Consider the following 15,560-nt stretch of genomic DNA (forward strand, 5'->3'; position numbering starts at 1 on the left):
GACGGCAGAAGCAGCGGCTCCGGCAGAAGAAGGAGAGAAGGGGCGGAGCAGCCGCAGAGGTCTCGGCTTGGCTGTCGATGGGCGGAAGAAGGCGCCGCATGGCAGGGACGCAGCGGTGCCATTGGCCCCCTTGGCCGCCGATCCAAGCGCCGGCCCCTCCTCGAAGGAGCGCAACAGGCGAGGAGGGCGAGGAGTCTTCTTTCCAAGCCGCAGGCTGGAGCCCCGAGCAGGTGAGGGCAGGCAGGCGTGCCAAGATCTGTTCCCCCAAAGGTTGGTTAAAAAAGAAAAACCTCGATCCGAAGCCAAGCTGCTTCTTCTGCAGCATCTTCGCCGGGACACGTGTACAAAGGGAGAGCGAGCGAGGGAGAGGGCGCGCGCGCACACACCCACCCACACACGTGTAACAAGTTGCTACACTAAGGAGTTACCTAAAAGGCAGCGACAGATTTCCTGGAGTCAGTCGACTTCTGCTGGGTGGGTGCAAATCCCGAGAAACATGACACGTTAGTTTCAGAGGCTGGTGCGACTTCAAAACGCGCACCATAGGATCGTTAGTCGCCCCCAGCTAGAAGGGGAGCATCGATTGCGCTACATTTCTGGATGAATGTGGCGCGCGCAGGGGGTGGGGGGATAAAAGATGACGGTAGCCACAGCCATTTCTGCTGGCCAGAAGGCTACCTACACCCTTAACACTATCAGGAGAGTGTTTAGTATGTCATAATTATGCAGTGCTTTAAGGATGTCCTATTCCAAGAGCTCAAAGAGAGGAATAAGGTTGGAGAGGGATTAAAAGTATGAGTGCCCTTGCCTCAAGGATAGAACTTTTAAAATAAGGTTACCATATTTTTTTTCAATGAATCTGGGGACACTTTCCAACTTCCTACTAAATAGACGGGAGCTGATTTGTAAATCCGAGGACTGTCCCCAGTAAACGGGGATGTCTGGTAACCTTATTTTAAAATGACATTAGGAAAGGAGATGCAAAGGGGGGGAAAATCCTACCCAATTTCCTCTCTCACACAGTGCCCCTCCTATTTCTTTTTTTCCATCTAGACAACACAAAAGTCCCACCCAACTTAATTCAGGGATGTGGAACCTGTGGTCCTGTAACTGTTGTTAGACTTCACCAGCCCCAGCCAGCATGGCCAATAGGCAGGGGTAATGGGTTTTTTAGTCTAGCAATATTTGGAGCACCACAGGCTCCCTTGCCTTGCTCCATCAAGTAGCAGTGATGGTTTAAACTTCTGCTCATTGGAGCCCTTTTCAGCTACAGGTGGTTCTCAGCACAGTCCTACAAGTGCCTGCTGAGAAGCAAGCCCCATTGAGGCTTCTGGGGAAACACAATATATAATTTCAGCTTTTAGAATTTCCTAAAATAAAATATTGAACTCAATAGTTATTAAGTCATTAACTTTGAAAGAAAAATGCTAACCCTGAGAATATGATAGTCGTACCGACATTTTTTAGAGTGAAACAAATAACAGAAGAATTCCCATGTTGGAGCAGACAAAAAACCACTACTGTCCAATCCTACGCAAGTTTACTTAGAGAAGTCCCATTAAGCAGGAGCTCCCATGCTGGGCTTTCCTTGCAGCCAACTGTGCACGCCTAGTTGTTGGAGAAGGAAGACCCAGCATTGCAAGTAGGTTGAAAGTGCAGCCCTGCTCCATTCTCTGTTCAGCTATACCCTGCACATAATGCATGCATTGGGCTATAGGCTCTGTGCACCCAGGGCTACTGCAATTGGTGGAGGTGGGATGCAAGGAAAACAGACACATTCCTCTTGCTTTCACATGTTGAGCATATACGGATTCAGTCCTAATTTCAATTAGGGGGAGATTGCATCATTACACCACTGGGTGGCGGTATAATAACATGGACAGAAGCAAAGCAGCCTTGTTCAAGGAAAAAAATCTTCAAAGGTAAAGTTAAATAGTTTCATTAGTTTTTATTTTGGTGTCTTACAGCTTATTTACAGATGCATGGAAATCGTTTCCCCCTCTTAGGTTTGAGTGTCTGTGTCTGTTCTCTGCTTCATCCAAGATACCAGAGAAAAAAGTTCAATGGGCTCCTGACATCTGCTTGTTTTTATATTTAAAAATTGTGAATCGCTTTTTGGTGCCATAGCAGAAAGGCGGTACTGTATATGAGTGCATGAATGAAGCACAATGACTCTCTGTTGAATTACCCTTTGTAGTGCTTATCAAGACATGAAAATGAATTTGATCTTAGGTATAGTTTATTGGTATGGCTAAACATTCAATCTGACCTTTACATTAGTTCACAGAGAAGCTGCTTCATTATTTAGTTGTCTGTAACTAGAACGCTGCCCATGTACGAGAGTCTCTCTTACAGAGTGTGGGGTCAGAATACTTCATTCTGTTTCCAAGCAGTGTCAGAGAACAGGTAGGGTGGCCAGCTGCTCCTGAGCCCTTGAGAAGAGGGAAACAGTTAATACAAGGGTGGAGAAATTAAAGTAGAGGCACCTTACCATCCTTTGCATCTGGCCAGGGTTGCTTGGCACAGGGTCATAACTGCATTCTTTTCCAGGGTGAGCACATGCCAAGGCAGACTGGGGCTCTAATTTCTTCTTCTTCTTCTTCTTCTTCTTCTTCTTCTTCTTCTTCTTCTTCTTCTTCTTCTTCATACCCTGCCCATTTGGGGCAGGAGATGGAATTTTGGCTGGTGCAGCTGCTCCTGCTGAAATTGCTGCCTCCACACAGCTTCTAAACACAGGAGATCCTTGGCCTCCTTTGCACCTTATCACCTTCCTCTGTCCTTTCTGACCCCCCTCCTCTGTGCATGGGTGGGCTGGAGTCTGCTAGGCCCCCTGAAGCAGATTAACAATTTAATGGTTGGCTGGCTCCTCCAGGCATCGCCCTGTAGTGTGTGGCTGTATTAAGAGGGTGATTTCCCAGAAGGGAAGCCAGATCGCTCTGCTAATTCAGACTGGTGTAATTGACAAATAGAAACTCCAGGACAAAGAAGAGGCCACAGCTGTCAAAAAGTATGAACAGGTTCACCAGGTCAAGCACATCCTCCCATCCAACTCAGTATCCCATCTTGGTACTAGGTGCCTAGACACTTCATAGGATTAGTAACCACCCATTCCTCCGGGGAGGAAATTGCATGCTTGATGCTTCTACAGCAATATATGATGAAAAAGGTGTAGGATGCAATGCAGTTGAGGGTCCCTCCAGACTGGCGGGGGCTGCATTTCTTGGTTTGCTTTTTGTATATTCTGCAACATGTCATTGATACAATAATAGTGCATTAGTGGTAGACTTATAGTGGACTGTTCACACATCATGCTGCTTTATTCGCTGCTTCTCCAACGTTATCACGTCATTGCAACAAAAGTGGGATACCTTGCAACATTTGTGCTATAAATGCTACAGGATCTGTTATAGGATTTCAGCAGGATGTTATGGGACATGCACTGGTTGGAAACGAAGCAGTACGTCTGCCCCAGAACTCTTGCAAGCACAAACAGAATTAAAAACAAGACAGTGTATAGCTGCCTCAATACAAGTCATCATGAGTGCACGGTATAAAGGATGTCTGAAGGGGTCCTAAGTAGCTGCTCATGTGATTCCAGTGCCATATCTCTCCTTTATTGGAACAGTTATATTGAAGAATGAAGGATCTCCATCTAGCGAACACCCACTTTCTCCAGTGCATGCAGGCTCTTTTGCTGTACCTGGTGTGAGACCAGCCCAGGCTGCCCTGAAATAACACCTATCATGGCACCAGCATTTTGAAAGTGCCCACCATACTGTACAAACAAACAAATGAGAATGTCAAGAATTTGAATGCCCTTAGAGGCATTCCGGCAGAATATTAGGAGGTGACTTGAGTCTTGAGACAACAATCTGCCCATCTGTGATTCTCAGCAATGGCATGCAGAGGAAAACTGCTTTGCTTTCTTCCAAAGAGAGAAATAACAAACTTAAAGCACAATCCATCTATCATCTATCTGTCTACCTACATGATACTACCCTTCATCAAAAAATCTCAGGGCGGTTCAGAAGATTACACACACACACACACACACACAGAGAGAGAGAGAGAGAGAGAGAGAGAGAGAGTGCACTATTTTTCCAGAAAAAGGTGCCAGATACAATTGGAGCCTTAAAAGGTGCTGGGATGTTTGCATGATAGAAGGCGATCCATGGCTGCTTAGATGTCTTCCCACAGAAATTGCATCAATGAGATATTGCAACCATGTGCTAGCGCTGCAGTGCCTTGCCATGTGCCAGCTGGTTTCATCAGAGCATGAAGCCACAGAGTGCAGCGAGCAGAAAGTGATCCATTATGGGAAAGCTGCCAATTTAATGCTTTATATTCTTCCTGTGTTGGGAGGCACAGAATTATGCAGAAGTGAGAACGCCTCCTTCGCCTACTCCCCACCTGATGGCTCAATCTTGTTATTTAACTTGTCAAAGTTGGCTAAGGGATGATGAAAGGGGATAGCTGATTTGGTTCATTGATCTGAAATCCCCTGCTGGTCTAGATTCTAAACTGAATCAATTTCCCTGCAAGGGCAATGTTGATCATTCCCCAAAGGGGCCCCCAGTGTTGGAGGGTCGTGTCACTAGAACAATCACAAAGAATCCAAAATGATGCAAAACAATGCTTATTGGGAAATATTCCAACAAGTTTCAAAGAAATCTCTTATTGTCCAAATAACAACCTGTATTCTATGTACACACAAGGGGCAAATGTACACCAGTGGCTTTAAATACTATGTTTCCTTAATCATGAATAAAGCAGGGGTGAAATGCAATTTAATGCTCAAAAAGATGTGAGGGGCGTGTAACACTTCCCCAGCCACTGTTCCCCCAGCCAGTCACTTTTCTCCCATTTAGGTTGACTTCTACAGTAGTCCAGGTGGAAGAAAACTTGCTTTGGGGACACAGACTGCAGGGGCAGAGAGGTGGGGCAGGGAGAGGAAAGCAGTGGAGATGTCATCCACCTTGCCTCTGCACCCCTCAGATTTCACCTTTGTCTCCTTTATGGCACACCTGACTGGGGCAGGCCCTGCATTTAATGAGATGAGGCTGCTATCATCATCACATGCAGTTTGGCCCCATGCAGATTCCATAAGATTCATTAGAGCAGTTTGGCCCTCCATGCCTCTCTGTTTGGCCATTGGAACTCTCCTGGAGCCACTTGAGTGCTTTTGCCAGGGCGCAATATGTCCTTGAGTGGTGAAGATGCCTCTGCGTTGCTAGGATGGAGAATAGGCAGGTACTTGCGAATAGGTGTGTGTACAAAAACCTATAACTTGTGTGCAGCCTACTGTACAAAGGGAAAAGGCATACCTGTTGCTTTGCCTACTTTTGCCTCTAGCTCCACCCACCACATGAATGTGGCCCTCAGAAGGTTGCCAATGTGGCCCTTGAGTCCACAGCTCCCTTGGCCAACTACATTCTTTCTGCAGCACCTCTATGGGGCTCAGAAGCACAGTTATGTCATCCCTTGCCTGCAGAGCTGGCAGCCTCTCAAGCCTTTTTCGAACACCCTCCCTTGTGGAGTGTTCCCTCAGCCTCCACTATCCTTGGGGTTCCTCTGGGCTGCTGCTGCTACTGCTGCTGCTACTCCTGGTCTCTGAGCTTCCTGCCCTGCCCCAAAGAGAGGTGCCTCCTCACAGTGCCCCACAGAAACCTGGGCAGAGGATGCCCCCAGCCTTAGCGGCCCAACAGACACTGGCCAAAGGTGAACATGAGGCCGGCACCTTACCTTGGGAGGCAGCAGTGGGTGCTGCCAGGCCTGTATGGCAGAAGGGCGCCCCTTCAGCATCTGTCACTCAGCTCCCAGGCAGCAGGCACACAGCAGGCACAAGAAAGGCCAGCACAGTACCTGCCTGCCTGCCTGCCCAGCCTCCCACTTGTCCACCCATTCCCAACTGCAAGGGTGAGGCTCCCTCATCCACTTGCTTGCTTACTCCAAGGCCACCTCAGCTCCTGGCAACCAGCACCCCCTGGCCAGCCCCAGAGGCATCATTTGCCAAGGTAGCTTGTAGCCAGGGCTGCTGCAGCAAACAGCCATGCATGCAGAGGCAGAGACGTGGGAGGGCATCCGAGGAGGGAGAGAAGAAAAGAAAGAGGGAAGGAGATCGGTGTTGCCTGCGGCACCCCTGACCGTTATTCAAGGCACCCCAGGGTGCCACAGCACATTGGTTGAAAACCATTGGAGTAAGCCTATCTGCCCGGATTTATTATTAATGTCTCCAGCTGTCATGGAGAAAAGTAATATCACAAAGAGACCTCCAGCTGCATCCCTTCAGGCCTCTTTCTTGCATATATATCAGTGAGGCAGAATCTGCTGGTGGGCTTTGGATTGAGAATGACTAAGGCCCTCAGGACCATAGAATGGTCAGTGGGGTTCTGCCTCCTTGCAGCAACTGAGGCTGGTGATAGTCATGCCAACAGAGAAGTCCAGTCTAGGCAGAGGCTTCTGTCTCCTTGGGTTGCCCTGATTAATAGAACACAGCAGAGAGAATGGTGTGGACAAAAGGAGAAGCTGACTCCGCTTGTCATTGGCTCCAGTTCCATTTGCTCTGGCTCCCCCTGCTGTTGGCCTCCATATCTTTTGCCCCAGGCTCCACTGCCTCCCGCTCAGCGCTCTTCTGTTTGCGCAAAGAATAGGATGGAAAGTGCACAACGCAACACGAAACTCCCTGTTGGAAACTGCTGTCTGTCTGCAGCCACGGTCTCTGTCCAAACCATAGTAGATGGGTTTTGTGGACGACATCTTGGACATAGCCCGACAAGCGCATGATGCAACAGCAACTTTGCGGACCCTAAGGAGGTTTGGTCAGTGCTTGGCAGGGAGATCAAGCCACCTTGCCTTCAACTTTGGAAGAAAGTCAGGATATCAATGTAGTAATAAAAGAAAGAAAGACCAGAGTGGGGGGCCAGCGCGCAACGGAGATGCGAGGAGGCTAAACGGGATGTTCAGCTTTTAAACCGTTCTGCCTACCAGTGTCATTTATTAGTATGGCTCCCCACGTGGGGAAATAAGGCAGCATCGTCATGATGCGCTTATCCGAGGTGCATTACGGTAGCCGGGCTTGTAGCAGTTTGTTTCTCTGCATTGTGCTTTCCTATCCCTGCTCGGGCAGGTGGGAGAGGCTGAAACAGCAGCAGCAGCAGCAGCGGGAGCCGCGTGGGACGTCACTGGGTGACCTGCCTTTGCCGGACGGCCCCGCGCGGGAGAAGACTCTCTAAAGGGACGAGGGATCTCTTTTGTCCTTCGGGGCTGCCTGGAAAACAGACAGCTTCGCAGCTCCGGCGGCAGCCCTTTCCCCGCTCTCCCGCTGCTGCTGCGTGGGGCGGCAACTTTTGCAGGGAGCCCCTGTCAACTCATGCCAGAGGTGGGTGTCCGCCTCTCCCGAAGGTCCTGGAAGGAGAAAGCAAGGGCGGCCGCTGCCCTCCGCCTCTCCTGGAGAAGGCGGGAGCGAAGCAAAGGGGGTTTCATAACTGGCCGAATCCCAGATGGGGAGCAGTGATAAAAGAGAGATCGCAAAGTGGGGAGAGTTGGGAGCCGAGAGCTTTGCAGAGTGAGGCCAACCCCGGATCCTTGGGCGGGAGGCTTTGCCGCCTGCTGAGCCACCCCAGCCCCGCCCCAGATCTTTGGGGTGCGCTGGGGTGCAGGCCGAGGCGCTGGCTGCCAATTTCTTGATTAAGCAGCGAGGCGCGTTGCTACTTGCGAGCGCATGTAGAGCCCGCCCGCTTTGACTTTGGGAAGGAGTTGGGGAGGGGGGTCCTTGGCTTCCTACTGCTCCAGGCAGGGCCCCTTTCCCCAATCTGAAGGCGGCTCCAGTCTCCTGGGCATGGAGGTCCCGGGGAGTTGCGCCGAGCTCCCGCTGCCCCACGACCTGAAGGATCTGGAGAGCAAAGTAGGGCAGAAGGCCCCCGACGGGCTGCTCCGCTGGCTCAGGGAGGATCCCGCCGCTCATCTGCTCCGGAGCAGCCCCAGCCGGGGTCTGCGCCACGGCCTGGGAGAGAAGATCAAGGCACTGAAGCTGGAGCTGGTGAGTTCTGCTGCCCCCATTTTTTGGGTTACCTGTGGGGTGACAGGGGAAAAGCACGACTCGAAACTCTCTCTTTTCTTTTTATCGATGGAGCTAGAAGCACGCCCTCCCTGCTCCCGTGGAACAGGGTAACGATTCATTCCCATCCTAACAGCTCAGTCGTATATAAAAAAAGCTTTCTCATGAACTCAGACCATTGGTCCTTCCAGCCCTGCATGCCTGCTCTGATTGGCAGAGGTCTCCTCCCAGCTCTGGAAGAGATCCTTTTGCTGGGAGATCCTGGGACCTTCTTAAACCCATGCTGTACCCACTGGGCTACATGGCGTTTCAGGGGTAGGTGGACAGTGCCTTCCCATCCTCACTGCTAGGATTTGCCACCATCCACTTCTTCATACAGTTCTTTCGTGTGGGAGAGAAGTGCTGGGCAACTCTGTCCAAGTTCCACCTCTGCTGTACTTTCCAGTGTGGGATTGAGAATCTGCGTTTTTTAAACCCAAATGTTTGGAGACAATAAGCGTGCATCATTTCTTTGCTGGGGAGGGAGCTCCATTTATCCAGAGGCTCTGTTACTTTACTTTTACATCACATTAATTAAAGCTAACTGCACCCCAACCATTTATACGTGCATCTTTTCAGTCCAATTCATGTAGTAGCTGATTATTAGAATCATAGGAAGGGGCCTCAGAGGTCATCCAGCTCAACCCCCTACTTATGCAGGAACTCCAGTATTGCAGCATCTGCCTCCACTTGAACTTTAGGTCACAGCAAACCAGTTCTAATGCACACAAACCATGTTTTGCCTGTCATAAGTGACTCTGCTGGAACAGCGCTTTCAGCCATTATCAACCAGTCTTTCCCTTTCTATGTTTTTCCTGCTATCTCCTGCCATGAGAGAGTGGCTGTGGGATTGTGGCCCTCCAGATGTTGTTGGTCTACAACTCCTATAACCCCCAACCACTGGCCATGCTGGTTGGGAGCGATGGGGTTTGAGCAAGAACTGGAGTGCTTCCCTGCATGTCAGATGCTGGAGGCAGGAAGGTGTTTCAAGTCCCAAGTCCCCGTTTCACAGACCAGCTGAGAGTCTTGGGACCCATTGTGTCAGTTCAGCCAGTGTTTCAGTGGAAATGTGATTTCAGTTGAAATCTGGACTGATTAAGCACATACTCTTTCTATAATGTCTGTCTTTGAGATATTGGCTAGAACGGGATATTTGATGATGGACTGATGCTGAAGAGCTAAGGATACATAGAGTAAGTAAAGCACCATTGGATGCAGTGGGACATACTCCCAAGTAAGCATGCGTAGGATTGCACTTTGCACTATATACATATACACATATACAGACACATGCTATATAAATATGTGTGTGTAGAGGCTGGCAAAGTGTTGTTGCTGAGATTGTGAACCATGAATGGAGAAGCTCGTGGCTCAGATCTCATCTCAGTCATGGGCTTACTAAGGTCACTCAGTCTTAGCCTCAGCCTCTCTTCTGCAACTGGGGATCCTAACAGTGGCCCACCTTACAGGTATGTTTTAAGAATTGCTAAAAAATAATGACTATGAAATGCTTCAAACACTTTAAATGCACAGCACAAATGCGAAAAGTTGTTGTCTGCAAACTTTTGATGCAATTCAATATACATGCCTACTGAGAAGTGAGTCTCATTGTCTTCAGTGGAGCTTACTTCTGGGTGAGTTCAAATACAACTGAACCCAAACCACTGCCAGGAGCCTTTTCCAGCTTGCCTGTTAATGTGACAAAAATGCAATAAACGGCAGGAATATCAATCTAATCCATAGATATTGCTGATGAAATTATTCTGAGCCTTTTATTATCTTCCACTTAGATCTTGGCATGCAAGTGAGCCTTTCCCAGACATCAGCATAAAAAAAGAGAACAATAAGAAATGTGGTTTATTGTTAGATTGCTTCCTCAGGGAGAAAATAGTATACAAGGGTACAGCCTCTTGTCCTCCACAGATTGGCTGGCTCTTTGCCTAAGAGATACATCTGCTCCACAGCATGAGAAAGATGCTCTTGAGGTCTCTGAACTGGTAGAAAGACTGCGGGGAGGAGCTTGAAGGCGGCATTCAGCTTCATTTCTCATCCATTCAGTTTCTAATGCTGAGGTTTTTTTATTTGCAAGGATGCTGAGAAATGGGGAAGAAAACAGTTGGGATGCATTAGCTCAGAGCTAATGCTAACTTTGGAGACTGATTTCCAAATATGGCGAGTCCCACTGCCTTGGGCACACCCTTCCATATGAATGCAAGTAAAATATCGGTGTAGCCTGCCTGTATCCATTTGCACATACCTAGATGTTTCTTAGTGGAATGAGCAGTGGGTCTGGCAAGCTACTTGCCCCAAAGGGCAATTACTAACCCCAGGAACGCGAGAGGGTAGCTAGTTGTAATTGCAGTAGTGAATTCTCCAAAGATTTGTGGATGGCCTAGTTTCACTATCCTCTAACTGAGATGGAGCTAGAGAATGACAGTAACCTGTGGCCACTCAGTGAGCTATAGCTGAGATATAACATGCACTGGGAACTTCTTGCCTCATTAAAACTCCTGCTCTTCGCCCTTAAGTTAGACCAGTTGCTGGATTGGATCAAGTCTTTTTGAAACAAGTGGAATATTTTCTATTGAAACTGAAGTCAGGGGTTTGTTGCACATACGGTGATGAGGCTAAATTTTTCATCCATTCATTCATTTTATTAAATTTGTATACTGTCCTTCATCCACAGATCTCAGGGCGAGTCAAAACACAAAATTACAACATGAAAAGCACAAAATACATCATAAGTAGGAACCAAAGCAAACCAATAATCTCCCCTCCCTCAACACATTTAAAAGGGCATTGGATGCTAATCAGCCAAAGGTCTGTTTAAGAGGAATATTTTTTTTGTCTAGTGCCTAAAGGTGTATAATGTAGGCTCCAGCCAAACCTCCCTGAGGAAAGCATTCCACAAACGGAGCCACTGCAGAAAAGGCCTGTTCTCATGTTGCCATCCTCCAGATCTCACGTAGAGGAGGCACATGAAGAAGAGCCTCAGATGATGATCGCAGGGTCTGGTCAGTTCATATGAGCAGAGGCAGTTCTTGTGGTCCTGAGCCATTTAAAGCTTTATAGGTCAAAACCAACACTTTGAATTGGACTCATAAACTAATTGGCAGCCAGTGCAGCTGGATTCTAATTGTACTTTGCACAACTGATTTCTCAATTTGGTTACAATTCTAAAACACAGAGGGACCTGATTTTACTAGCGGCAAGCACAAAGAGGAAGTTTGTGTGTGTTCTTAATCCCTGGGAAAGTTGGGATTTGGATCAAACCAGAAAATGTGCTGCTTGATCCCCATTAATCACTAATTAATATTAATACCAAGTGCCTTTGGGGCGAACACTGTGCCACTGCAGCAGCACTTGAGAGATATCAAGCAGGGAGGAATGAAATCCCAGTATCTTTTTTTTAAAAAAAACACCCAGCCAATTCTTTGTACTACTCAACATTATTTGCAAATCATGGCCCATTTTGCTAAAGCTCTCCTTAGCATCTTGCTTTTGAACAGATAAGCAGGCAGATATGGTACTTGTCAGTGTAAGAGAGCAGGGGAACTTAGCATGCCCATAAATATGACAGCTGAGAGGCCTTGGCGCACAGAACTCAGAATCACCAGGTTGTCTCAATTTCCAATTTCTGTATTCTTCCTTTCTTTCTCAGGCTAAGGCTAAGCGTAAACAGTTACACTGCGTTGCTTTAGATCTTGGGCCTATATATATACTTATATATGGGGTACCTTTTGGGTATTCAATGTACTTAGAGCAGGGATGGGGAACCTGGGTCCTCCACAAGTGGCTGGACTCCAACTGCCATCAGCCGTAGCTGTAGTCCAGCAATATTTGGAAGGCCACAGTTTTCCCTCCCCGCCTTACAGGAATGTTGTACGGTGTGTCCTACACTGAAATGTGAGGCTCAAAACCAACTTGTAAATTTATGGTTGTGCAGAGATTTGAATCACACACCCTACAGGCAGGAATTGGAAATGACTGGTGGGTGTTTGAGTAGAATAATAATAATAATAATAATAATAATAATAATAATAATAATAATATACTGGTGGAGGAGGGTTAGCCTCTTCCTTTTTACTGTTGCCCTGGATTAATAGGCGGGGGGGATAGACAGGTGCTTGTTTTTAGGACAAAAAACAATATGTCCTACATAACATGTCTCCTGCCAACCTAGCAGTTCGAAAGCATGTCAAAGTGCAAGTAGATAAATAGGTACTGCTCCGGCGGGAAAGTAAACAGCATTTCCGTGCGCTGCTCTGGTTTTGCCAGAAACAGCTTAGTCATGCTGGCCACATGACCCGGAAAAACTGTCTGCGGACAAACGTCGGCTCCCTCAGCCAGTAAAGCAAGATGAGTGCTGCAATCCCAGAGTCGTTCATGACTGGACTTGACTGTCAGGGGTCTTTTACCTTTACATAACATGTGGTTCTGCATGTTTGGTGCCAGTGTGGTGTAGTGATTAGAGTGCAGGACCTGTGAGACCAGGGTTCAAATCCCAACTCAGCCTAAATTGTGTGTGTGTGTGTAAGAGAGAAAGCAGCAGAAGGGAATCATGTGTGAAGAACATGTTTTCACATGAGACTCCTTATCTGTCTTTGGATATGTGGGTGGAAGCTTGCTCAGGGCAATGGTATCCCCACCCATGTTGTGCTTGCCATGCAAATATGTTACACAGATGTACCCAAATGTGGATTAATGCAGTTCTTAGAGAGGGGGTGGGAGTTTGTCACCTGTACATGATTGGTACAAGAAGCTGCAGGTCCCAATGGTTTTAGCAATTTCAAGGAGCTACTTTGCGCTCGGCGGCTGGTTGTTAAAACTTGCTTTTCGTATAGCCCTGGCTCTACCACTATCAGATAACTTAACTGCAGTCTTTCAGCCCAGACCTTACTCTGTATATTCAAAAGTAAGTCACTTAAGAGTAAGGTATTTAGAATACTGGCCTTAGTGAATCCTGTACTTGCTGCAATGCCTAGCGTCCTGAATCATGCAATGTCTCATTGTACTCCGAAGGCACTTGAGGCCACCTCCCTGCTGAAATGAATCAGGTCTGGGTCTGGTCCGTGCCTAGATGGGTGACTAGCTGGGAATCACATGCCTGCCTGCTTGGGTTCTAGATGAAAGTTAGGTGTGTTATGAATGTAAACAAATAAGTTTAAGAAACATGCTGTGAGCTTATACCTCGACTGATCATTCACTTGGCAGTCATTAAGAGGCAGGTTTTTCCCCAGTAATATAACACTGAAATGAATTGTGGCCTTAAACACCCTACACTAAAAATAAACAAGGTTTTTTTTGTTTGTTTTGTGAATTGGTTTGACACAATCCTGGAAAGGGACTTCAAAGAACTCAGCTGCTGCACAGTTAAGACCCTGAAGGCCCATCAAGTGGAACATGCTATACATTTCTGCCAGCATCAAACTGGGAGTGCTTACATAAATATTGGCCCACAAAGGAATATGTCTTCCTTCTTAGTTTGTGGTGGTTTTCTGTCCCTTGTTAATCAATCAAATTGAATTCTTACATATTTTACCATCCCTGGGCATAGAAGATAGGCCATGGAGATATGTTGCTAGCTCCTGGCACATTAGGATAGCCATTGTGGTGCCCTCCAGATCATAGTGAACTCCAGTTCCCATCATCCCTGACCCTGACTGTTGTCCATCCAGGCTGGGACTTCTGGGAAGTGTAGCCCAAGAACAACTGAAGGGCACCAGGTTGACAAAGGCTGCCCTATGGAAACATCAGCACAGAATTTTTTATAAGGTCCAGGGGGACATATCCAGAGTATCCCTGTAGGATATTTAGTAGGATATTTAGATTGTTCCCCTAACAATCTGCACCACATTCAGAGCCATTTTTATTTAAGTGTGCAGCCCAGAGATGTAGGCCGTATCACCACTGTATTTTCTTTAAACCTATAGCAATTTAAGTCTTAACATGTTTTAAAAGATGCAATGGAAGCAGAGACTCTGGAAAACAATTCAGAAGCCTATGCTCACTGCCTGCATCCATCCAATTTCAGACTGAACACATTCATTCCGCCCACTGGGAATTGCCACTACAAAGCAGTCACATCTCTTTAAAGAACAGCTGCTGTTCTGTTTATTTGCCTTTATTCAAAAATAGAACTATACATTTGTGCAATAGGATCCATGTCCTGCAGACCTGCCATTTGTTCTCTGGTCTTTTCCTGGTTTTTAAAAAGCACTTCCTGGACATGTATTTCCTTAGTCACAGTTCCTCCATCTGTTCATTCAGACTTCCCCTTTCCAAAACCAGCTGCAATGGAAGTGCAAAACTGCTGGTATGTAAATATTATTTTGCCACCTCAAGCCCTTGTAAAATGGCTTGAAACCTGTAGCCCAAAACTAGTTATGAGGTGTATTGAAGGAAAAGTGGACACAATTAATGCTTCGCCATTCCCTGTTACGTGCCCAACTGAGTGCTGGCCAACTACCGGTAACTCTGCTTTCCAAAAAAGGAGGATTTATTCCATGTCTGAGCTCATGAGCAGAAACTGTGAGAATATATCTACATCTGTTCAGGTCATCTGTACCTGAAACAGATCTGGTCTAGTACTAATCATTCTCCACTGAATACATTGGAATCTGGCACTCTAATAGTCATCGCCAGTACTGATTTTTGGTATCAGTTAGTTAGTTAAAGTTCTTTTTCTTTTAGAAGAAGAAAAGGAGGGTTTCAATGTTTATACATACATTTCAGAGCAGCTCTTCATGTTGGAGTTGCTGCAGGAAACACAAGTATCACACTGGTGCTTCTTGCAGTAACTATGTACATTTCAAATGCTATGCACCCCGATTGGATTAGACGTCTGTACACAAAGATGCAGGTCAACATTATACCTGCACTTTTGACATCCGCAGTGGGAAGCACTAGTGTAATGCTGGTGTTGCCTGCAGAAATCATCATGTGTCAAGCTGCCCTTAGTTGATGGCTTTCATGCTTTCTGTGGGTTGGTCTTCATTGGCCTTTGGTGGTGCACTTGGTCTCTAGGTGAAGACAGGCCTGCTGTTTGTTTTCCCGTTTCGCTATGTGCTGTTGGAACTGTTTCTCCTCTGTCCATGGTGCTCACATGCCTCATCAGCTAGTTCAATGGCATCTTGTCCAGCTGGAATCATTTACCAATACCGCTGCCTTTGAATCTAGCCTAATAAATCAAAACTTCTCTAAACAAATCATTTGCTAGCTTTTCAAGATCCTTGCCTCTCTTCTGAGTTTTGTGACAGCATCGTGGAGTTTTGTGCTGGCTGCATTCAAGAGCAAATGCTGTGTACAACTGGGAGAACTTTGACGGAACTCAGCTTCTCCTTGTGAAACTTGGGGACTGATTCATAAACGGTGTTTTTTAAATCAAAGAATGCTTAATTATGCTTTTTGTTAGGAGCTGTTTGCCACTGGTTTATATACAAAGGCCTCTGATCTTCACCATGCC

General features: G+C 47.0%; 1 protein-coding gene across 2 annotated transcripts in view; it reads left to right on the forward strand.

The window, feature by feature from the left end:
* Positions 1–8: 8 nt before the first annotated feature.
* The window catches only part of LURAP1 (leucine rich adaptor protein 1), a 20,360-nt gene continuing 4,808 nt past the window's right edge, over positions 9–15,560 (forward strand). The window contains exon 1 of one of the 2 annotated variants that reach the window (XM_081868298.1): positions 9–230. In XM_081868298.1, coding sequence (XP_081724424.1) covers positions 78–230 — 153 coding nt within the window. In that variant the 5' untranslated portion in view covers positions 9–77. Of the gene's footprint in view, positions 231–7,070; positions 8,039–15,560 lie in introns of those variants that run through there. The other variant, XM_081868297.1, reaches the window with a different exon arrangement.

This window comes from Podarcis erhardii (genome assembly GCF_964252035.2).
Source record: "Podarcis erhardii genome assembly, chromosome: 6".
Classification (NCBI taxonomy): domain Eukaryota; kingdom Metazoa; phylum Chordata; class Lepidosauria; order Squamata; family Lacertidae; genus Podarcis; species Podarcis erhardii.